Here is a 23963-nt window from a genome sequence, read left to right as displayed (position 1 = left end):
TAAGATTTTATTCAGTAAAAATAGGTGGATAGGGTGCATTCCAGATACAGAAATGCTACACCTCCACAATTTGATGCTATCACTTCTGAAGCATTGTAAATATGTCTCGATATAGCATGAAAGCCTAGCCCAGGGATGGTTTAACTCAAGACAAATTCTCCCAATAGAAAGTTATCTCTCTTCAAGCTATGTTGAAAGTAAATAATTATTTCATCTCTTGTTCTGTTTTGTAGGTTAGTCAGTGGACCAGGCTATGTGAAATCACCATCCCTTTAGCTATTGAGAACTTTCTCAAAGAATCTTTTAACCAGCATCTAACTATCCCTGCAGAAATACTACAGCTAGAGAAAAAGCTTAGCGAGCCTGTTAGAGTGCATAACGATGACAAGCTCCGTCGGCAGAAGCTGAAGCAACAGAAGGCTGCTCGAGTGGGGCCTTCCCTTGCTCAGGAAAAAATAAAGAGCAAGGTCCATGTCCAGGAAACATCCGAAGATGTCGACTCTTCATCCAGGAGCCTGGAACTGCAAGTGGCACTCTCGAAGCTCACAGTGCAGGAAGAACCAGCCACTCCTAACAGAGAACCTTCTCACATCAGAAAAGCCAAGGCCTCTGACCTTCCACCTCTGGAGCATGTGTTTGCAGAAGGCCTGTACTTCACTTTGACGGATATCGTGCTCTTGCCCTGTATACATCACTTTTTGGTAAGGTGTATCTGGAGTGGATATATTACTGTAAGTTTCAGTGTATAAAATTGCTGCGGTTTAGATCTCAGTTTTTATTATCATTATGCTCCTGGGCAAGTTATTAATATCTGTCTCCATTTTCTTATCTATAAAATAGAAATAGTAACATTCAATGTGAGAAATAAATGACAACTTGTGTGAATTGTGGACAATAGTGTCTGGACATAGTAAGCTGTCAATAAATGTTAGTAACTATTATGACTTTTAATTCTGATTCGCTAAAATGTTATTGTTATAATAATTTCAAATTACTATTGTGATTACCTTCTAATGTTAGATAGTCCACTGTTCAAGCACTATAAAATCTTGTCAGCTATATTTTATAATTTAGTAGTCACTTAAAATACTAATTTGATTATGTTAAGTATTATCAAATTAGAAATATTTTGTTCTTATTTGTATGGATCTCTGTTGTCAATAAGACTACATGGAAAGTTTTCTTTCTTTCCTGGTAGGGCAGTATATATATATACTGCCTGTATATACTGCCTATATTTTCCCTGTATGCCAGGAAAAAACAAGGTGAAACATAGCATTAGAGTGAACATGGGAATCTATAGCTGTCTGCAGCTTTCCAGTTGGTTTTTAAGAGCTGCATTTTTCCTGCTTTGAAGTATTTCACCTTTTTATCTACTAAGGAATCAGATACCAGATTTCAGATATCTCTACTGACCGATGAGAAAAGACTTCTAAGAAAAATCTATGTATTTGGAGGCCAGAGCTTCACTAAGTTAGGTAGTATTAATTAGTAGTACCAATTGATTAATTGGTATTTTTTAAAGAATATTTCTCTTTTCTTCAAAATGGAAATAAAACAAGATTGGAAACCAAAATAACTTCAGATGTAAAAGAGAGATTCAGGAATATTTAGATATTCATTAGTATTTTAAGTGTCATATGTATTCATATTGTCCATAGAGCTGGGTGATGAAAAAATACCTGTTTTTGTTTCTTGTCAAATGATTTCTAAATTCTCTTATGATTGACTTGCCCCCTCTTATCAAATTCAGTCATTAGAGCAGTCAATTGATACATGTTATAAAATACTGTTGTTGGTCATCTCGAATAACTATATTTGTTTCTAACTTCATGAAAATGAAACCAAAGTGGCACATCCATTAATTCATTCATTTGAGAAATTTATTGAAAGGTTACTATGTATGCCAGGCACTGCTGTAGGCACTAGAAATACAGTGATGAACAAGACAAATTAAGTCCAGCTCTCATGGAGTTAATATTCTACCAGGAGAAGATAGAATGAACATGTAAATAAATAATATATACCATATTTAAATAATGTAACTGATACAAAGAAAATAAAACAAGGTGATAGAGAAGATGAGTATTTGCTTTCAAACACCCACAAAACATAAAAAAGTAGATGCACCTGCATGAAGGTAGTTTTAGATCACTATTTAGACATCCATCTTTAACTAGTTTGCATTTGATTTTAGCGTAATTTAACTAGTATTCACCAGATTAGGATCAATTGAGGTTGACATATTCCTAAATGAGAGTGTTTTTCCTCCTCTCCAATCAGGCAGGACATTTACTGACTTCAAGTGAGGAAATATACCTAATACTACAAAGACAAACTTGTTTTCACTCAATTTCAAATAGAGGAAAACTTGTACAATTGGCCTCCTTGATTACATGTATTCTGTGATTAAATTCTTCTGTTGACATTTATATGTAAACTAATTCTCAAAATATTTTCTTTTTTTTTTACTGGTATTTTTCCTGGATCTGTACCTTTACTTTTAGGAATTTATCTTTCTTTGCCAAAGCCTTGATGTTATTTTTGTTATATTTATTTTCCTCTTTTAAGTCATCTTGGGTTATGAAGCAGTCATTTTTGTTCAGACAGTGAGTGGCTATAATGCTGATACTTCATGCTTGCCTTCTCACACATTGAGGTGATGGAGTGTAGTCCTGATGATCAGGATCAAGTTCTTGATCAGGAATCAAGGTCAGGTTACCAGGTTTGGATCAGAAACGTAGAGCTGAACCTTAAGTCAGGATATTTAATCACAGGAATAAGGCCAATGATATAAAAGAGCAGTCAATTTTGCTAAGTCAAGGTTTGGAATGCCAGAGGCCAATGTTCAAAGACTTATAGGGAATACCCAATTTTACTAAATATAATAAAGCCAAAGATGAGCAATAGCAGGTAGAATGGCTGAGGTGCTGTGTCTAACCCTGCTCCAAGCTCCTCTTCCTCTTTAGAGGGTGTGTGTTTGCAGTGTTATCCCCTGATTGGCCCATCAGTTCTCTGTGCAAAGTGCCTGACCAAACCCTCTCCTCTGCAAAGTTTTCAGTACACTATGGCAGAACTACTTAAAAGATTATTCTCCTGAAATGCAGAGAAGTTGCCCTTTTATGAAATCTTTTTGTAATTTGAACACTTACAATTTAATTTCTACATTTTAACTTCTAATGCTTTGAATTTCAGTTTTTTTAAGTACATCACCTAGTTGTTGCAAAAGCAAAATCTTTGCAGAAATTGATTTTTGAGCAAAATATTAAATACCTCTTTAAGGATCCCCATTGACATAAAATTCAGGAGAAATGGGATTCTCCCTATTGGCTGACATATTGCAAAAAAGCATGAATGTCATTTTTTAGTGATTAATTTATATTTTCCATATTTTCTCCTATGCATCATGTCCTTAAGAGTTTTCAGTTTTAACCCATAGGTTGTAATCTGTAAGTAAAAAAAAGCTGTGATTATATTTCTACTAAGGTTGTTTACAGTTTTTTACCCTGCTTATCACATTGCTTACCTATGACATATTTTGAAAGAATAGCCCTAAGGAGATTATATAAAATAAGTACAAAATATTTTATATAATAAATGATTGCAAAGTAATGCAGAAAAGCAATGCAGAGGGAGGTATTTTGGATAGCTGTAACATCTTGCTTTTCTTGTTATTCAGACTAGTTTTTCTGCCCCTATTTTAAAACCACTAGGATTTCATTTTCTACTCTTGATAGTATAATTTTTGCTATTTTAAGAGTAAGTTCTCTTGTTATTAAATAACTCTGATATTTATAATGGTTTTTGATCTTACCACTCAGGTAGGTTTTTGAAAATACCTTTTTAGGAACAAATTTCATTTTTATTTCACATATTTTTCATTAGCCACTTCCTTAAATATATCTTCATGAGTGTAATGAATGTGGTTCAGTGCCTCCTGAGCTGTCTGGATATGGTAGAGCAGCTCGGCATGCTGATGACATGGGGTAGGCGATGTGTCCTGCAGTGAAACTCCTCAATGCCTTTTACACATGAATTATTGTTATGTAATCACAACTTATTTTCAAAAAGAAGGAAAGATACCATATAGATTTAACAAATAAGAATAAATCACTACCAAGGAGAGTTAAGGAAAGGTGAGAAAATAAGAACATTTTTTATTTGATTAATTTATCATGGCTTAAGCTTAGTTCCCTTAGCACATAATTTATTTCCAGTCAATTAAAACTTTTGATGGGAATTATAAACTTTTTAGCTTCTAGACCACCATTCAGACAGTGTCTTTCAAATTTTACTTCCCTAATAGATAATGTCTTTTTCCAGGTGATTGGACATGTACATACAAATATACATCTTTATGTTATACTTTATATAAATATATTTACAATATAATTCATGTTACTACATTCTCTGCACTTTCATATTTTCTATATTATTTCATATGTTTTTATTCCATCCTCCCATCCCCTTCCCTTTGACAATCATCAGCTTGTTCTCTGTATCTATGAGTCTGTTTCTGTTCTGTTTTGTTTTGTTTACTTGTTTGTTAGTTTTTATTAGACTCCACATATAGGTGAGATAATATGGTATTTGTCATTCTCTGTCTAACTTCACATAGCATAATACCTAGGTCTATCTATGTTTCTGCAAATGGCAAGATTTCATTCTTTTTAATTGCTGCATAATATTCCATTTTACCATTTTTTTTTTTTAATCCATTCATCTATTCATCTAATGGTGGACACCTAGTTTGCTTTCATATCTTGGTATTACTAGTAATGCTACAATGAACATAGGGGTGCATATATCTTTTGAGTTAGTGTTTTTGTTGTCTTCAGATAAGTATCCAGAGAAAAATTGCTGGGTCATATGGAAACTCTTTTTAATTTTTTCCTCAAAAAATTAAAGGGATCTTTAACAGCTTTCCATAGTGGCTACACTAATTTACAATTCCATCAGTGTACAAGGAACCCCTTTTATCCACATCCTCACCAGCACTTGTTATTTGTTGATTTATTGATAATAGCCATTCTAACAAGTGGGAAGTTATATTTCATTGTGGTTTTAATTTGCATTGCTCTGACAATTGTGATGTTGAGCATTTTTTCATATGTCTGTTGGCCACCTGTGTGTCTTCTTAACAGAAATGTCTATTGAGGTCCTCTGCCTATTTTTAATTGGATTGTTTGTAGGTTTTTTATTTATTTATTTTTGTGTGTGTGTGTGTGTGCTATATGAGTTATTTATATATTTTGGATATATTATTTATTATTGATACAAGACCAGTATATATTATTTATATACTGGTCTTGTATCAATATACTATTTGTGAATATCTTCTCCCATTTAGTAGGTTATTTATCATTTTCTTGATGGTTTCCTTCACTGTGCAATTTTTTTTAGTTTGATATAGTGCTATTTGCTTATTTTTTCTTTCGTTTCACTTGCCTGAGAAGATATATCTAAAAATATGTTGGTAAGAGTAATGCCAAAGATTTAACTGCCTACATTTTCTTCTAGAAGTTTTGTGGTTTCAGGTCTAACATTTAAACCTTTAACCCATTTTGAGTTTATTTTTATGTGGTGTAAGAGAGTGATCCAATTTCATTTTTTTTTTTTGCATGTATCTGTCTAGTTTTGCCAACACCACTTATAAAAGAGACTGTCTTTTCCCATTGTATATCCTTGCTTCCTTTGTCCTAGATTGATTGACCATCTAAGTGAAGATCTACTTCTGGGATCTCTATTCTATACCATTGATCTATATATCTGTTTTTATGCCAGTACCATACTGTTTTGATCATTGCATCTTTGTAGTATAGTTTATATCAGGGAACATAGTATCTCCCACTTTATTCTTTCTCAGGATTTGTTTGGCTATTAGGGGTCCTTGGTGATTCCATGTAAATTTTAAGCTCAGATGTACTAATTTTGAGAAGATTGTCATTGGTATTTTAATAGAGATAGCAATTGAATCTGTGTATTGTTTTAAATAGTGATGACATTTTAGTAACATAATTCTTCTAATACATAAGCAAGGTATTCCCTTCCATTTATTTGTATCTTGTTCAGTTTCTTTCTTTAATGTCTTATAGTTTTCAGAGTACAGGTGTTTCACCACTTTGGTTAAATTTATTCCTATTTTATACTTTCTTTTATAATTGTAAATGGGATTATTTTCTTAATTTCTTTTCCCAATCTTTTATTATTGGTGTAAAAAAACAACAGATTTCTGTACATTGATTCTATATTCTGCAACTTCAGTGAAGTCACTTATTAGTTGTAATAGTTTTCTGGCAGAGACTTTAGGGATTTCTATATGTAGTATCATAGCATTTGCAAATAACAAGTATTTTAGTCCTTTCTTTCCAATTTGGATGCCCTTTATTTCTTTGTCCTGTCTGATTGATGTGACTAGGACTTCCAGTAATATATTGAATAGCAGTAGTGAAAGTGGGCACTGATTTGTTTCTGATATGTTATTTCATTTCTTACAAAAATCAAAGTTGATTTCACAATGTCCTAATGGCTTCATAAAAAGTAATTGGAAAAATTCATGATTTTTCTTTGAAGGTAATAAATGTTTCCTTGATAATTGTTCATTCATTAAAAAGCTTGTATTTTTTTGCAAGGCAGTATTTTTTGAGTTTTGCTGTGTACAAAGAGTTCAATATACCCTGCCCTTATAGTAAATTATGTGTGCTTAAACTTAAAGTCCAGTTAAAATAGAATAAATATATGTACATGTGTGAATTTTTAAAATTTATTTTCTGTGCTTTCTGGCTCCTGCTGTGGTACTGATTATTGCTAGATATTTTGTAAAGATTTTCTGTAACTTGACCTTTTTACTTATCTGTTCACAACCATTAATCATAATTTGTGACATTATAACTGTTTCTATGGAAACAGCATTCAGTGCCTCACAAAGAAGCAAGTATGTTCTAATTTTTAAGGAAATTAAAGTTTGGTGGTGGAAACAGTTTCTAAGGAGAAAGCATCTGAGCAAGAGAAAATAAAAAGATATTAATTTATATCAGGAGTAATGGTTTCAAATTGTTCTAATTTCAATAAATAAAAGCCTTTATGTGTTGTATCATAATGAAAAGAAACAAACTACTTATAAATGCAACTACTTGATGAATCTCAGAAACATAATGCTAAGTAAAAAAAGACACATTTTATGATTTATTTACATGAAATTCCAGAGACACATTTGCACATGGTGAGTAAAATAGTGGTTATCTGCAACTGACTGAGGAAGCTGAGACTGACTGTCAGTGGTCACAGGGGAACTTGGTCTTGTGACTCAAGTGTTCTAGTTCTAGATTATGGTGGTATTTGCACAGCTGTATAAATTTACTAAAATTCATTGTCTGAACTGTACAGTTAGTATATGTAAATTTTATGGTATGTGAAGTTGCTTCAATATAGCTGTCTTAAACAAAAAATGTATAATAATGTGCTTTGTTCTTTTCCTGCCTAGTTAATTATCTGCAAGAAACTTTCTGAAAAGCTGGTAGAATTTCCACTGCTGGCTGCTTGGTACCAGAGGATTCAGGAAGTGCCAAGAGTTAAAACAGCAGCTTCTCAGTGTGGGATCCACTTTTTCCAATTACCAGAGTTGCCAAGCACCTCAGATGAGCCACATCCAAATTTAAATGGGGCCCCAGGTGTAGAGGAGCAAAATGAACCTTCGTTTATAGGAGGACCGAGACCCACTATGACCAAGTTAATGGTACGTCATTTGTTTTCATTAAAATTTTCTTTGAAAAATTCCATGTGATGTTACCCTAACTTGTAATCATTTCTTTTAGGGACATTATTTGTTATAAATTTTATTTGTAGCTATCTTATATCACTTTTGACCAATTAATATTTCTACTAATCCTTTGCATTTACATGAGATATAGTAAACTGAAGGTTTTTAATGTTATGTATCCTTGGAGTCAATAAGTCAGAATATGTATTTCTAAACAGTATTTTTTTTTTTAATGATCAAGACACCAGGGTCATATCACACCTGGTCAAGTTTATTGTTTTACCTGATGGTTTTCTGTTGCAAGCATTTGGTTTCAAGTTTTATTTTTTAATTTTAAGATGATGACTTAAATAAAGAAATATGAAGATGAATACCTCTATTTAATTACTAAGATTTTTCTAAATTTAAGATTTTGAATTCTTTGATTTTTTAAATTTTATTCTTTGATTATAAAACTTATAGTTTTCTTTCTTTGCAGCACAATTTGTTTCTAATAGTACTAATTGTAAAAGTTTTCACCAATAGACTTTCTTTTCTCTGCCATTCCAGGCACTCTACAAAACTGTGTTGCTTTTAACTAGACTATTTGAAGATTTATTTGAATAGAGAATTCATGATGTAATTTGAGCTATTCATCTGAGTTGTATTGGAAAAATACAGAGTTTTTTGTATTGGAAAAATGCTGAGTTGTATTATATTTTTATACTTGGGTTAGGAATTATTTGAGTTTTATAGTTAACAGAAAATTTATGGATTTAGAAAAGCATGAGATGATTTTAGTAACGACACCAGTTCCTTATTTCTTCAGTTAAGCTGTGTTAGCCTAGGGATGAAACAATGAAAGACATTACAGTATATAGTTGATTTTAGAAGCTGTCAAGGCATGTCCCAAGTTTGATGTGCCTTGATCAGCTGGTTATACTGTTCATCTCTGGAGTGTTCTTAAATCAGTAATCACTGGGAGAGTAATGTACTTTGTATTAAAATACTAATTTTTAAAATTTTTAACAAACCAAAAATGTGTACTTTTAATTTATACTTATCGAGAGTCTTGAAAGAAAGATTAGTAATTCAGACTTCTAACTATGCTTTCCAAGCAATAAATTGATAATAGGAAAGACTTTTACATTTAATATACTTAAAATACTTAAAACAAAGGAAGATAAATTTAAATTCAGAAAAAGTTAATAATCAATTATAAAAATAAGTCATTTTGTAATGACATAAAGATACAAAGGAATATTGAATTTTTAACTTCCAGATGATTCATTAGTTCAGGTCCTCTCAGAAGAGTCCAGGACACGGTTCTATGTCCAAGGGACCTACTGAAGAAAACACCTGTGAGGAGCCTGGGGGGCCTTCAGTCATGATGTAGGTTTGACCCCAGTGCAGGAGTAGGAAGGGAAGGAAGGTTGGGTCTGCAAATTCTTAGATGTAAGTGTAGCTTTGAGAAAGTTTTCACAAGCTGGTGGAGAACCATTGAGCCTGAATCATCTGTCAGAGAGTTTCATATTTCTAATGAATGGGTCTGCCTTAGTATCTCTGCCACTCTCTGTCATTGACTTGGGAGCAGTCCATGCAAAGACAACACTATGGACCAGGTGAATTGGATGCTAGTCTCAGCTTTGCTGCTACGTTGTGGCCTTCCGTACTCATTAAACTGAATGATAGCAATTTCTGCATTTGTAAATTATGTGAGTATAGTAGTCATTCTGCATGATTCATTTTTATTTTAAATCATGTAGTTCTATAAAAATTGTGACAATACATTTATAATTTGAAAAAAGGAATGCTCAAATATGAAAATAAGTTAAAATTTTTATTTTATTTGACTCAAATTTGGTCATTGATACAATATAGATACAATAAAATTTCTTTTTTTCAGCAGGGAATTATCTTTGCTGCTTACTAATGGATTTCTCTCTTGACATGTTTTTGAAAGGCAGTAAATATATTAATTTCATATGTCATCAGAATATTGATTTTGATTACACAGTAACTTTTCAGTGCTTATAGTCACAGTATTTTGTACTAATTGCATATAGACACATTAAATTAGTGCTAATGGAAGTATAAAATAATAAAGTATAGCCTTGGCTGGCGTAGCTCAGTGGATTGAGCGTGGGCTGTGGAACCGGGCATTGCAGGTTCGATTCCCAGTCAGGGCACATGCCTAGGTTGCAGGCCATGGCCCCCAGCAACCGCACATTGATGTTTCTCTCTCTCTCTCTTTCTCTTTCTCTCTCCCTTCCCTCTCTACAAATAAATAAATAAAATCTTTAAAAAATACAAGTGAAAATTTAAAAAAAATAATAATAAAGTATTTCTTAGGAACACTCACATGTCACCTTTTTTCCTCCTTCTTTATTTTTTAACACAGTCCTATCTCCACAAATTTCCTTATTTTCCAGAAATTTTATGTTTATTTAGTCAGTCAGTCTGAAAAATATACATGGGTCTACTAAGTACCGTGGACTAGTCCAAATATTGGATATATGAAGAAAAAAATCAGACTGTTCTCTTGGTGCTTCCATCCTGGTAGGGGAAGTAAATTAAAAACACATTAGGTAATGATGAGTGCTATAAAAAGGTAATGTAGGATAAGAGAGTGGAGGTGATTGGGGAGGAGTCCTTTTTAGGCAGGATAGTCAAGGGGCTTATCTGGGTAGGTAAAGACATTGAGCGGATAACCTGAATCAATGGAAGATTTTTAGAGAAAGTGTTCTAGGCAGAGGATTTTACCAGTAAAAAAGCCCTGAAAAAAATCTATAGAGGCCAAGTAGAGCAGTAGCTGCCTTGGGCAGGGAGCTGAGGCGGGTGGGGAGGAGGATGGAGAGTGTCTGCTAATGGGTATGGGGCTTCTTTTTGAGATGATGAAAATGTTCTCAAAGTAGATGGTGGTGATGGTTGCCCAACTGTGAATAGTCTAAAAACTGTTGAATTGTGTGCTTTAAAGGGGTAAATTGTATGACATACAAATTGTCTATCAGTATACTTGTATTCTTAAAAGACCCTAAAATAGGAATGAGTTTGGTGAAATGAAGAATAAAAAGAAGCTCAATATGGCTAGACTAAAATAAGGAAGATAGGAAAGAGGTAAATTATGTCAGAGACATAATGTGTATGTCTTTCCAGAGGCAAGTGAATGCTCTAGACCTCTAGATCCATATAGCTATAGCTCTGCCCCAATGAAAATAATCTTTATACTATTACCTGTGAGACAGGAATTTAGCTAGTTTTCATAAAGGAGAACAATCTCATGAACTAACTTAATAATAGAATTCTCAGGGATTTTTCTCTTAAATAAGATATTACCAAAGATTTTTAAAAAGGCCCTGGCTGGCATAGCTCAGTGGATTGAGCGTGAGCTACGAACCAAAGTGTCACAGGTTCAATTCCCAGTCAGGGTACGTGCCTGGGTTGCAGGCCATGGCCCCAGCAACCGCACATTGATGTCTCTCTCTCTCTCTCTCTCTGTCTCCCTCCCTTCCCTCTCTAAAAAGAAAAATAAATAAAATCTTAAAAAAAATTTTTTTTAAAGATTTTTAAAAAGTACCCTTTATGACAGCATGGATGGACCTGGAGAACATAATGCCAAGTGAAATAAGCCAGTCAGAGAAAAAACAATACCATGTGATTTAACTTATGTTTGGAATCTAATGAAAATGCTGAACTAACAAAGAAAATGGGGACATACTCATAGATGGAGAGTAGGATGCCAGCTGGGGTGGGGGGGTGAAGTTTAGGGGGTGGAGGAATTGAGCAAAAAGGAGAAAGGACTCATGGACATGGACAACAGTGTGGTGATTGCTGAGGGAGGGAGTATATAATAAAGATTAAATTAAAACAATAAAGTATTGCTTCATAAGCAAAAAAATAAAACCATGAAGCATGTGGGCTGTGGACCCAGAATTTGATTGGAAGGAGTCTAGGAATCATGGGAATGCCATGCCAGTTGTCTGTTGATCAAATAAAGAAATGTACACCTTTTAACATGAGAGAGAAGCCTGAGAATTTTTTGATAAGTTGAAAAGTGGTCCTCATCCTTGAAATGTTGGCAACTGTTTGGTTGAACCAAAGGAATCCCTTTCTAGAGACACTGCTGGCACTCATAAGAGATTGGTATGGATGATACATAAGCGGTGTACGCTGAAGTGGGGCTTTTCGGTCTTGTAAAACATAGCTCCTAGGTATGGCAATGTTCGTATATGTAGACATAGATATTGATGGATATATGCAGAGTCAGTTTTCTATCATCTCTTTGTGGATTGTTTTTTTATAAAATTTTATCCTCAGGTAGCTTTTCTCTTTGACACCCAATATATTTCTAGATAGCTCCTTACTTCTATGGATTTTCAGGTAATAATTTTTAAATAAGGTATCATTACTTTTTCTTACCTTGGTATTAAAAATAATAGGAAAATAACTGCTGCCAAAAAATCTCAATGTGTTATATTTATTATGTTACCCAGTATTTTGAGGAAGCCTGATGATTGTTCATATTTATGATCTTACTTGCTAGTATAGAAAATAGAAATTAGGCCTTGTGGAATGTAATAGAATTTTATTAATTCCTCAGTTTGTAAAGGGCCTATTTCCTTTCCAGGAGAAAGGCATTGAAGCGGTGTTCTCTCCGCACCCTTGCCCTGCCTGGACCCTCGACTGGGACCATCTTCCTGTAGCAGTGAGCCCAAAGGAAGGTGAGTCTCTTTCCGTCTTTCTTTTTTCGCCTTTAAATTTCACTCAATTCGGATAGTCACTTCAGATACATCTCCTAATTCTCTGATTCTCCTTTTTTGTTATATCTAAAATTCTGATTATCCTATCCAGTGAATTTTCATTTTATTTTTATTATAAAAATTTCTCATGTACACATCACTCAGATTTCATATTCTCACATGTATCAAACATTTGTTCCATTTATTCGTTTTTCACTTTGCTGAAGTATCTTGAAGCAAAACCCAGAGAACATGTTACACTATATAGTACACACAGCTAAAAAATATTACATGTAAAATAATTACCATGTAATTATCACACATAATAAACATTAACAAAAATTCCTTGATCATCTAATAATTACTCCATAATTATTTTCCCCAATTATTTAAAACATTCTTTGAAAAAATATATAATTATAGTTAGGTTTTTAGTTAAATATATTTTTCATTGCTAGAAATTATATTTGGTTTGTTTGTTTTCAATAATGTTTTCCTTGCTCATGTTTTAATTCTTTTTATAATTTTTTGAACAGTGATTTTATAGTACGTATGAGGGGAACCCCTTAAAACTAGAATTTATAAAAAATTGTGTATTATTACATATTTAAACTCAGCCACCTTCAAAGTACTCTCCATTTGATGCAATACACCTACTGAGACTTTCCCACTGCTCAAAACAGTTTTCCAACTTGTTGATTTTGATACCATTCAGAGCTCCTGCCATTTTTTGTTTCACCTCTCCCACAATAACAAAACATTTTTTTGAGGACTTTCTTAATCCAGGGAAACAAGAAAAAAGGTTATTTGCAGTGAGATTGGGTGAATAGGGAGGGTGGGGTATGGGGTCATGCTGTTTTTGATCAAAAATTGTTGAACACTCAGTGAGGTGTGGACAGGTATGCTTGTGAATTGCTCGCCATGAAATGGGCAAAGGCGTTGAAATAGTCTTCCAAAAAATATTCACTGAAGCTGAACACACCCTCTCACAACACCAGCTGGTACACTGATACAGATGGGTTCCTAGAACATGCTCCTAGCAGAGGAATCCTGTGCTATAATATAAGGGGCCTGACCTCCAGAAGATAATTCCAGGTTTTGGGGTCCCCCCTCACGTTTGTTATTTCTAACGGCCTAAGTCAAATGTAACTCTGCTGTTTGTTATTTCTGTTGACTTTACTCCTGGTTTCCTATTTTCCTGTTAGTTTGGTAATTTAAAATTGTGAATTCATTTTAGGTTATCTAAATCTGTTGGAATCTTATTGGTTTCTATGGGGTTAGGAGAGTGGAGAGGGGGGTAATAGGGGAAAGAAGGGGAAGGTTAATTATCAAGGAACATGTATAAAGGACTCAGGGACAAAGCCAAAGGTGGGTAGGATTGAAGTTGAGAAATAAGGATCGATTGGGTGAAGAAGTGGGTGGGGAGAAAATGGAGACAACTGTGCTTGACCAATGATAAATAAAATAAAATATACTTAAAAAACAAAATGAATATACAGATGATGAATAAGCACACAAAAATGTTTGCAGATGAAGGAACTATTCTATACTCTGATTGTGGTGGTAGTTATATGAATCTATACATGTATGAAAACTCATAGAATGATACATGAACAAAAAGGCCACAAAAACATGATAATTTGAAAAATAAAAACAACATCATAATAAGTGTAAAAAAAAGAGCAAATTTTCATAGAAAGAATTTATATTTGCTTGCTGGGGATCTCAAGGTATTTGCATTTGGGACCATCCAGCATTAATTTTTCAGCTTGAGATTCCTTCAGCATTTTTTATCATGACCTGACAATTATATGAACAAGTTACCTATCATTTTCCTTTGCTGTCGAGTAGATTTTTTAAAATACATCTTTTCATAAGGAATATAAGTTTTCAAGGTTTCTTTTTTTTTTTAAAGAACTTTATTGAGGTATAACTTAACATGACAAAAACCTCACCCATTTTTTTTTGGCTTGTTTACTTTTTTTTTAACTTTTTTATTTTTGTTCACATACAGTTGTCTCCATTTTCCCCTTACCACTCCCCCCCACACCAGCCATTCCCACTTCCTACCCTTGATCCTACCCCTCTTTGTTTTTGTCCATGTGTCCTTTATAGTTGTTCCTGAAAACCCTTTCCCCTTCCCCCCACCATTATCCCCTCCCTCCTGTCCTCTGTTTACTGTCAGTTTGTTCTTAATTTCACTGTCTCTGGTTATATTTTGCTTGCATGTTTGTTTTGTTGATAAGGTTCCACTTATAGGTGAGATCATATGGTATGTCTTTCATAGCCTGGCTCATTTCACTTAGCATAATGCTCTCCAGTTCTATCCATGCTGTCTAAAGGGTAGGAGTTCCTTCTTTCTTTCTGCTGTGTAGTATTCCATCATGTAAATATACCATCATTTTTTTGATCCATTCATTTTCTGATGGGCACTTAGGTTGCTTCCAGCACTTGGCCATTATAAATTGTGCTGCTATGAACATTGGGGTGCATAGGTTCTTTTGGATTGCTGTTTCAGGGTTCTTAGGGTATGATCCCAGTAATGTAATTGCTGGGTCAAAAGGCAGTTCCATTTTTAGTTTTCTGAGGAAATTCCATACAGTTTTCTATAGTGGCTGCACTAGTCTACATTCCCCCCAACAGGGCACTAAGGTTTTCTTTTCTCCACATCATCTCCAACACTTGTTTGTTGATTTGTTTATGATGGCCATTCTGACCAGTGTGAAGTGGTATCTCATTGTGGTTTCATTTGCATCTCTCTGATGGTTAGTGATGCTGAGCATCTTTTCATATGTCTCTGGGCCCTCTGTGTGTCCTCCTTGGAGAAATGTCTGTTCAAGTCCTTTGCCCATTTTTTATTGGGTTGTTTGTCTTCTTGGAATGGAGTCTGTATGGTCAATTAATATTCAACAAAGGGGGCAGAAGCATAAAATGGAGTAAAAAATAGCCTCTTCAACAAATGGTGTTGGGAGAGCTGACAGCTACATGCAAAAAAAAGAAACTTGATCACCAACTTACACCATACACAAAGATAAACTCAAGGTGGATAAAAGACTTAAATATAAGCCCTGACACCATTAAAGTCCTAGAGGAGAACATAGGCAGGAAAATCTCAGATATTCCATGCAGTAATATTTTCACCGATATGTCCCCAAGAGCAAGGGACATAAAGGAAAGAATAAACAAATGGGATCTCATCAAAATAAAAAGCTTCTGCATGGCTAAAGAAAACAGCATTAAAATGAAAAGAGAACCAACCATATGGGAAAACATATTTGCAAATGATATCCTGGACAAGGGTTTGATCTCCAAAATATATAAGGAACTCGAGGTCTCTGTGGTGATATTAGCTCCAATTCTCACGATGCTGGGTAGGAATCAAGGACTAGCTTCTCTTTGTCTTACTGTCAAAACCTAGATTCCTATTATTAGCAAATACCCTCCAGGCAGCTGTGGTATTAGTTCAAGATCATTGCACCACTTTTGAGTTCCTTACCCTTTTAAAGCCCTTACAGATTTTTCTTACTCTCCGAAATCCAGTTAGACATGTAAAGGATGACTGTTGAAATTTAAATATCATATTAGGTATTTTTATGTAGGGAACTTTTTTATATCTCAATGTTCTATATATTTAATCGTTCATATATTCTTTACTTTTATACTAAGCCAAATATAACTTCATTTTCAAATGTTCTTTGTAATCATTTATCTTTCTTACCCTCTTCTCTGACACTTCCTAATATTGCCTGTATCTCACTGATTCACTCAGTTCTCTCAATCAAGGAAATATTTTAGGATCTTTCAGAATGGGAAAAGATGATGTTGGACAGTTATAAACTCTATATCAAAGATATTATTATAAAATAAAATTTATTTTTGGTCTTTTATTGAATATATGGAAAATAGTAACTAATGACTGTTAATGCTTTAATTATAAATATATTTTTTAAGATTTTATTTATTTATTTTTAATAAATAAAGGGTAAATAAATAAGAGAAGGGTATGGAAGGTAAAAAGAGAGGTAGGGAAATACCAATGTATGGTTGTGTCTGGCATGTCCCCTAATGGGGACCTGACCCACAACCCAGGCAGGTACCCTGAATAGGAATCCAACTGGTGACCCTTTGGTTCGCAGGCCAGCACTCAATCCACTGAGTCATACCAGCCAGGGCTAATTATAAATATTTTTGGCATTTTGAAAATTTTAAATGTTTGAAAACATTTTGAAAAGTTTAACTATTCTGTTTGTCATTGGATTTTATATACTCTTTAATTATAGTATAGATTTTGAACAGATTAAACCTATAGTGTACTATAGCTTATTACATAAAAATCATCTTTTCATTAATATTTCTAAAGAAATGAAAATAAAGTTTTATAAGTACCACATGTTTTGCTTATCCATAATTAATTTACTATGAGGCCAAAATAACATTTTTACTTATTTATATGAGCAATCAGTTAACTCAGGAATCTGACATTAATCATTCATATCTGGTTGTTTTACTGATTGTGCATATCTAATGGGGTTTATAGAATTAATCACTCATTATATTCTTATAAATGGATTGCGTTGTTTGCATAAATATGAAAAAGATGAAGTTATCACAGAAGAGATACACAGTACACTCACATTTCATTTACTGTTTCTTTAAAAAAATAGTCTTGTTAAACTAAGGCAGAATTATGGCATTTTGACTTTCTGTTTTCAGTTCTGGCATTTTAAATATCACATGGTAATAGGATTTTTGTGAAATGAAATTATTATACTTGGGGATGTGGAGGTCACCATGAAAGTCATGATTTGTCTTCTGGTACTTCCTTTCAGGAGCAACTGAATCGTGGTAAGTTATTTTTGCACTTGGTTCATTCAGCTATTGCAAAGACTGACTCCTTCTGCGGAATTCATTGAATTTCATCAGGATTGTTAAAAGTCATTCTCTTTACTAACAGAAGCTGCATTAATACTAATCATGGAGTCTGATATATTTCCTAAGCTTGCCTAATTTTCTATCCTCTGCTCTTACCCATTTTTCTGTCTACATCTTATATATCATTTCCTGAACATTCTAGTCTTTTCCTTATACAACCTTTACTTACTATCTCTATATGTTCACTTTTGTTTTTCCCCCAGCTTTGAATATTCTTCTTTCCACTTTCCATCCTTCTGAAATTGTGCTCATGTCTTAAGGATCACTCAGACACTGCTTCCTTCACTGAGCCTTCTTTGTGGGCTATGAAGTCTGCCTGCCTGAGTTTAAAACCTGGACTACTCACCAGCTACATAACCTGTACCCAGATTCTCAACCTCTCTATGCCTCTATTGCCTCATCAGTAGAGTGGGGATAATACTGCCTTTCTTATGAGTTTGTTGGTATAGTCAGTAAATTAGTACAGGGTGGGATAAAAGTAGGTTTACAGTTGTGAGTTCATGAAACTGAATTTTTTCTTGTATTATTATTTATGAATTGTTGTATTATTTTCCATATGAGCAACCATAAGCCTACTTTTGCCCCATCCTGTATATAAAGCACTTAGTACAGTGCCTAGTTAATAGCAAATGTTAAATAATACTAATATAGTAGTCAGAGTTTTTTGCTCCCTTTCAATATTCCTTTAGCACTCTCTTAAACTTCATTTTTGGTACTTATAGTGTGCTTCTCTTACACTATGATTACTTATATGTATGTTTCTCTTTTCCAGTAGACTGTGAACTCTTTGAACACAGGATTTCTATATATAAGTACTTAATACATTTTTATTAAATTGAATTGAGAGTATAGATCTTTTTTAATCTTCCCAAATTTCTGTTTTAAACAAATAACTTTTAAAATTCTTTGTCTCATATAAATTTAACAGGCTAAAATAACTGAGATTATTATATATCTGTGTCCATTGTCTATATATATTGAATAGCATGAGTTTATACCATAGGGTAAGTGGAGGCATCTGGCTTCCTCACCCAGGGGTCTGGGTAGCTGAGGGAAGCAATGTTCCCATAGATGTGGAGGACTTGATAACCAGTGTTCTCATAGCCTTGAGACTGGATCCGATAAACTGTTCCCATAACATGAAGTGGGCTCACATGCACAGAATTATATTATGTTATGTAATGTTCTGGCAGTTTTCCAGCTTTGTTCCCCTCTAGTACTCAAACAAGTAGGGACTCCCTGCTGGGGGTGATGATGGGAGACTCACACAAGGGGACAGGTGCCATGATGAGTGCCACGCTGGGGAGCAAGGGCCATGGCATGTGACATGCATGGAGACATGCATCTTACAGCATGTGTGGCTCACCCACCCATGAATAAAGGCACGCCAGACATCCCAACGGTTCCATGAATATTATTCTGTCTGAGCGAATACCATGGACCTGCCCGGCCTTGAAGGGTCACAGTACAATACTTATACCTGTAAGTCTATTCTAACACTATAAGATTCTTCATAGTTTTTATAAATTCATTATCTGTATTTACTTTTTCAGTAGAAAATATCATAGCTTTCAACATCACCTGTGTATTTGCTTATTTGTTCAATTCTACAATATATGAACAACAATTTCAAAGTTGCTATATTCAGAATCACTGTATTTTCTCTATGAAAAAACATAACTGCTAAGTTGAATGCCAGATTGTTTGCAGTGACTTTCATGTTTGAGTTGAGGGCATACAGTCACAGTTCTTATGTAGATATCCGTGATCAGATGGTTCTGTATAAGAGAAATGATAAAAGTGAGGCACAAAGGGTTTATGTTAATATTAATCATGTCTACTGATAGAACTGCCTGAGAAGTTCTAGGCAGTTGTATACTCTACTATTTGTCCTCAAATAACAGTGGTTTCCTACTCTAATTAGCTAGGGTAACTAACATGTGAACCTGAGGATTCCCTTTCATTAAGTTCACAGGCAACTGTTTTGCCCCCTGACTGTTTGCCTTCTGAGTATGAAAGTGGGAACTGCTCTAGTCTTTTGCCTTAAAATCTAGAATAGAGCCACTCATTTAACACAATATTTCCCTATGGTCCTCCCTGTTCTCCAGTAGTTTTTAGGTGGCTGATTCTCATATTAGGAGTTTCCCCTAGCCCAGAATAATCATGTCAGTCATATAGGAGGTGGGAGAGTCAGAAGGTGACCTTTTAGAAAATAAAGGAGACAATAAGAGGCTTAGTTGTTGTTATGGTTATAATCTGTTTTAGTCTTGTATTCCAAGTTCCACTGTTTTAGAAATGTGGCCCAATTAGGTATATTCAAGCCCTCGGTTTTGCTTCTGAGCTATGTGAGAGCCCCATCTCCTAGGGAGACGGATATTAAAGTAGTGCACAAAAACCTTAAACATCACTGCCTATTTACCCTCGCCCTCTGCTACCCAGTATAGAGCATATACTTATTAGTTGAGATGAAAAGAAACATATTTAATGGAACAGTTTTACTGGAAGGAGATTGTAAGATCTCTCCTTTCTAGAGGGCCTTAAACCCAGTAGATATTATTTGTTGTGGTAGACACATATGAGTAATTAGAATGAGAATTACAAACTGGGATGTCCTAATACCTTTTATATAAATCATTGATTGAATTTATGGTTCTAAGGAAATGCATACTTTTTCAATTCTAGTGGCATATTGTATTCTCTTAGTATCAAGATATTTTCTTTTTATCAACTTTTCAACATTTAAAAGTTTATACTGGTAGGGGTCATTTGTATAAATAGTCCAGTTTTCTTCTATTTGTCTTCTGTATAATATTTGGGGTTGAAAAGAATGAATTGATCCTTAACATTAGGGAAATATAGAAAACAATATAGTGATATATGACATAAAAATTGGCCTCGTGCAAAGTCTCTGCCTTCACCCCACCCCCTTGTTGTACACTCCATATACCAGCAGGATCACCCTCATTTCCTCTGCCAGTGGAAGGGGTTTGGATAAGCAAGGGAAGAACATGGTCAAGGTCTTTTTGGACAGAGTTGGATCTAAGGTGGACAGTGGAAGGACAAACCTGAGCCTGTTCCCCAACAGTGATTTATTTCTTAACCACCTTCTTACCAGCCCTCGGGGACATGGTAAATAGCATTATTTGTTGCTATTTGTTCCATAAGGCTAGGGATACTAAAAGTTCACCATAACAAGAATTGTCTCACCCACAATATAAGTAGTGCCCTTCTTTGGGTAATCTAAAACATAAAAGCTTATTTTAGGGTGTAGGTGGGGTGTAAGGATGCTTCATTGTCCTAAACCATTGCTTTTTACACTAGGACATCCATCAGAATCATTTGGAAGACTTGGTAAACCAGATTGCTGGGCCCAACCCCAGAACTCCTCAGGTAGTCTGAGATGGGGCCCTGAATTTGCTTTTCTAAGAAGTATTCAGCGGCTGCTGCTGCTGCTTTGGGGACCAAACAATATAACAGACAGAGTGCATGATTTGGCTGTTTTGATTTTGGACTTTTGACACAAAAATAAGATCAACAACAAGATTAAAGTTCTCTAAAATTTTTCTCTATAACCTATTTTTTTCTTTTAACATGAAGTATATCAAATATTAGAGCTTATGCATGCCTTTAAACCATTTGGTAACACTGAAAACTTCTACTTCAAGTTAATTATGCTAGCAAACATGAATGGAAGTAGAAGTATCTCGATAATATAAATAAAAATAACTCAAGGATTTTTTTCTGAAATACAAGTCTCAGAGTCATATTTTTTCTAGTTTACCATACTAGAGAAGACTCAAACATTACATATTTGTCTTCTTAACTTTTAACAAGTTGTCCTCTGGTGAAAAATGTAAGAATATAATCTGCCTAGCACTCGTTTATTTATAGTGAATAACTTTATGTTATATAAGCTGTTACATTTTGAAGATTTTGGCAAAATACTAAAAGCAGGCAAGATAATGAGATCAAAAGTTTCTCTATTCTTCACTCTTCTGGGGGAAAAAATTTAAACATAAATGTTTTTCATTTCTCTAAGTTATACTTAGCTGTGTAATCCAAAACCTGACCATATTTGACTCGAAACTGTACACACTTATAACTATTTTCCCTTTTTACAAGGGTGAGGTTTTTGCAAGCATTTTGGTGCTTTATCAAAAAGTAACAGAATCTTTTATCTAAATTGGATTTTAATCTGAAGCTAAAAGCCTCTAGAAGATAGTATATATAGACAGAATTTATATTAAATAGTTTAAACTATAAGAAGATTACAAAGGACAAGTTTGTTATAGGCTTAGTGGGACTCGTGATTCAGTGCCAACACACATGCACACACATGCAGATAGATGATGGATGGATAGATGATAGATAACATGTGTACTATGTTATCATATTATGTGTATGAATGATACAGAGCACACTGCATGTTAAATTCATCTAGTAAAAAGTTAGCGAAGTCAGTGAGACTAATAGTAGAAGGAATTGAAACTGGGAGAGAGGTGGGTAAAATTTTAATAGGAAAATTCTTCTAATTACTACAGTGTTAGACATTACTTGTATAAAAATGCAGGTCTTTTATACAATACTAATTAATTATACTTGGAAATCAAGAGAGTACTGGTGGTAAGAATATTATTATACAAGTTTTAGGGAGTAATCATTGGGTGAATTTTTTCATTAAAGAAGTAATGCACTATGTTGTGATCTTTATTGAAGAGGAAGGTAACATAAAGAGGTAGACAACTAGTAGAAAGGTATTTTTATTTTCCTTTTTTATTTACTAAGTTTATTAGGATGACCTGGCTGGCATAGCTCAGTGGACTGAGCGCGGGCTGCGAACCAAAGTGTCGCAGGTTCAATTCCCAGTCAGGGTACATACCTGGGTTGCAGGCCATGACCCCCAGCAACCACACATTGATGTTTCTCTCTCTCTCGCTTTCTCCCTCCCTTCCCTCTTTAAAAATAAATAAATAAAATCTTTAAAAACAAGTTTATTGAGATGATGTTAGTAACATTACATAAGTTTCAAGTGTACATTTCTATAATACATCATCTGTACGTTGCATCGTTTGCCTACAACCCACAGTTTGGTCTCTCTCCATCACCATAAATTTGACTCCCTTTACCCTCCTTATCCTCTCCCCAACCAACATTTCCCTCTGGTGACCACCCATCTGTTGTCTGTGTCTATGAGTTTATTTGTCTGTTTTTTTTATGCCTTTGTTGGTTTCTGTTTTATATCCCACATGTGAGTGAAATCATATGGTTCTTGTCCTTTTCTACCTGACTTATTTCACTTAGGGTGATATTCTCAAGATCTATCCATGTTGTTGCAAATGGCAATGTTATCCTTTCTTACGGTTGAATAGTATTCCACTGTATAAATGTGCCACATCTTCTTTATCTAAAAATCTGTCAAAGGACATTTAGGTTGTTTTCATGTCTTTGTCACTGTGTATACTGCTGCAATGAATGTTAGGTGTGCATGTGTCTTTATGAATAAATATTTTTAAATTTGGGTGGTATATGCCCAGAAGATGGATTGCTGGCTCATATGGTAGCTCTATTCTTAATTTTATGAGGAATCTCCATACTGTTTTCCAAAGTGGCTTTTGGGGTTTTTTTAAATTTTATTTTAATCATTGTTCAAATACAGTTTTCTCCCTTTTACTCCCAATCCAGCCCCCCTCCCAACCCTCCCCACTTCCCTCCCATTACCACCCTCCCGCTAGTTTTTGTCCATGTGTCCTTTAAGTTTGTTCCTGTGAACCCTTCCCAATGTCCTCTGAAATTCCCTCTTCTCTCCCCTGTGGTCACTGTCAGCCTGTCCTCTATTTCAGTGCCTTTGGTTATATTTTGCTTGTTTCTTTGTTTTGTTGTTTAGGTTCCTGTTAAAGGTGAGATCATATGGTATTTGTCTTTTACTGCCTGGCTTGTTTCGCTTAGCATAATGTTTTCCAGCTCAATCCAAGCTGTTGTGAAGGGCAGGAGCTCCTTCTTTCTTTCTACTGCATGGAATTCCATTGTGTAAATGTACCATAGTTTTTTGATCCATTCATTTACTGATGGGCATCTTGATTGCTTCCAGCATCCAGCTATTGTAAATTGTGCTGCTATGAACATTGGGATGCATAGGTTCTTTTGTATTGGTGTTTTAGTATTCTTAGGATAGAGTCCCAGCAGTGGAATTGCAGGGTCAAAAGGCAGATCCATTTTTAGTTTTCTGAGGAAGTTCCATACTGCTTTCCATAGTGGTTGTACCAGTCTGCAGTCCCACCAACAGTGCAGTAGGGACCCCTTTTCTCCACAGCCTCTCCAACACTTGTTGTTTGTTGCTTTGTTTGTGATGGCCATTCTGACCGGTGTGAAGTGGTATCTCATTGTGGTTTTAATTTGCATCTCTCTGATAGCTAGCGATATTGAACATCGTTTCATTTGTCTTTGGATTTTCTGTATGTCCTCCTTGGAGAAGTGTCTGTTCAAGTCCTTTGTCCATTTTTTAATTGGATTCCTTGTCTTCTTAGAGTACAGTCGTGTAAGTTCTTTATATATTT

The 23963-nt window shown here is 34.5% G+C and overlaps 1 protein-coding gene across 3 annotated transcripts in view; it reads left to right on the top strand.

The window, feature by feature from the left end:
- GSTCD (glutathione S-transferase C-terminal domain containing) overlaps positions 1 to 23963 on the top strand; it is a 135131-nt gene that overhangs the window by 10902 nt on the left and 100266 nt on the right. For all 3 annotated transcript variants that reach the window (XM_036025710.1, XM_036025707.1, XM_028507767.2), the window contains exons 3-5: positions 234 to 701; positions 7484 to 7735; positions 12366 to 12459. In XM_036025710.1, the coding sequence (XP_035881603.1) occupies positions 234 to 701; positions 7484 to 7735; positions 12366 to 12459 (814 nt within the window). The remainder of the gene's footprint in view (positions 1 to 233; positions 702 to 7483; positions 7736 to 12365; positions 12460 to 23963) is intronic.

The sequence above is a fragment of the Phyllostomus discolor genome, chromosome 1, assembly GCF_004126475.2.
Source record: "Phyllostomus discolor isolate MPI-MPIP mPhyDis1 chromosome 1, mPhyDis1.pri.v3, whole genome shotgun sequence".
NCBI lineage: Eukaryota > Metazoa > Chordata > Mammalia > Chiroptera > Phyllostomidae > Phyllostomus > Phyllostomus discolor.
Note: the sequence above shows the minus strand (reverse complement) of the source record. Positions and strands in the feature narration are given on the sequence as shown.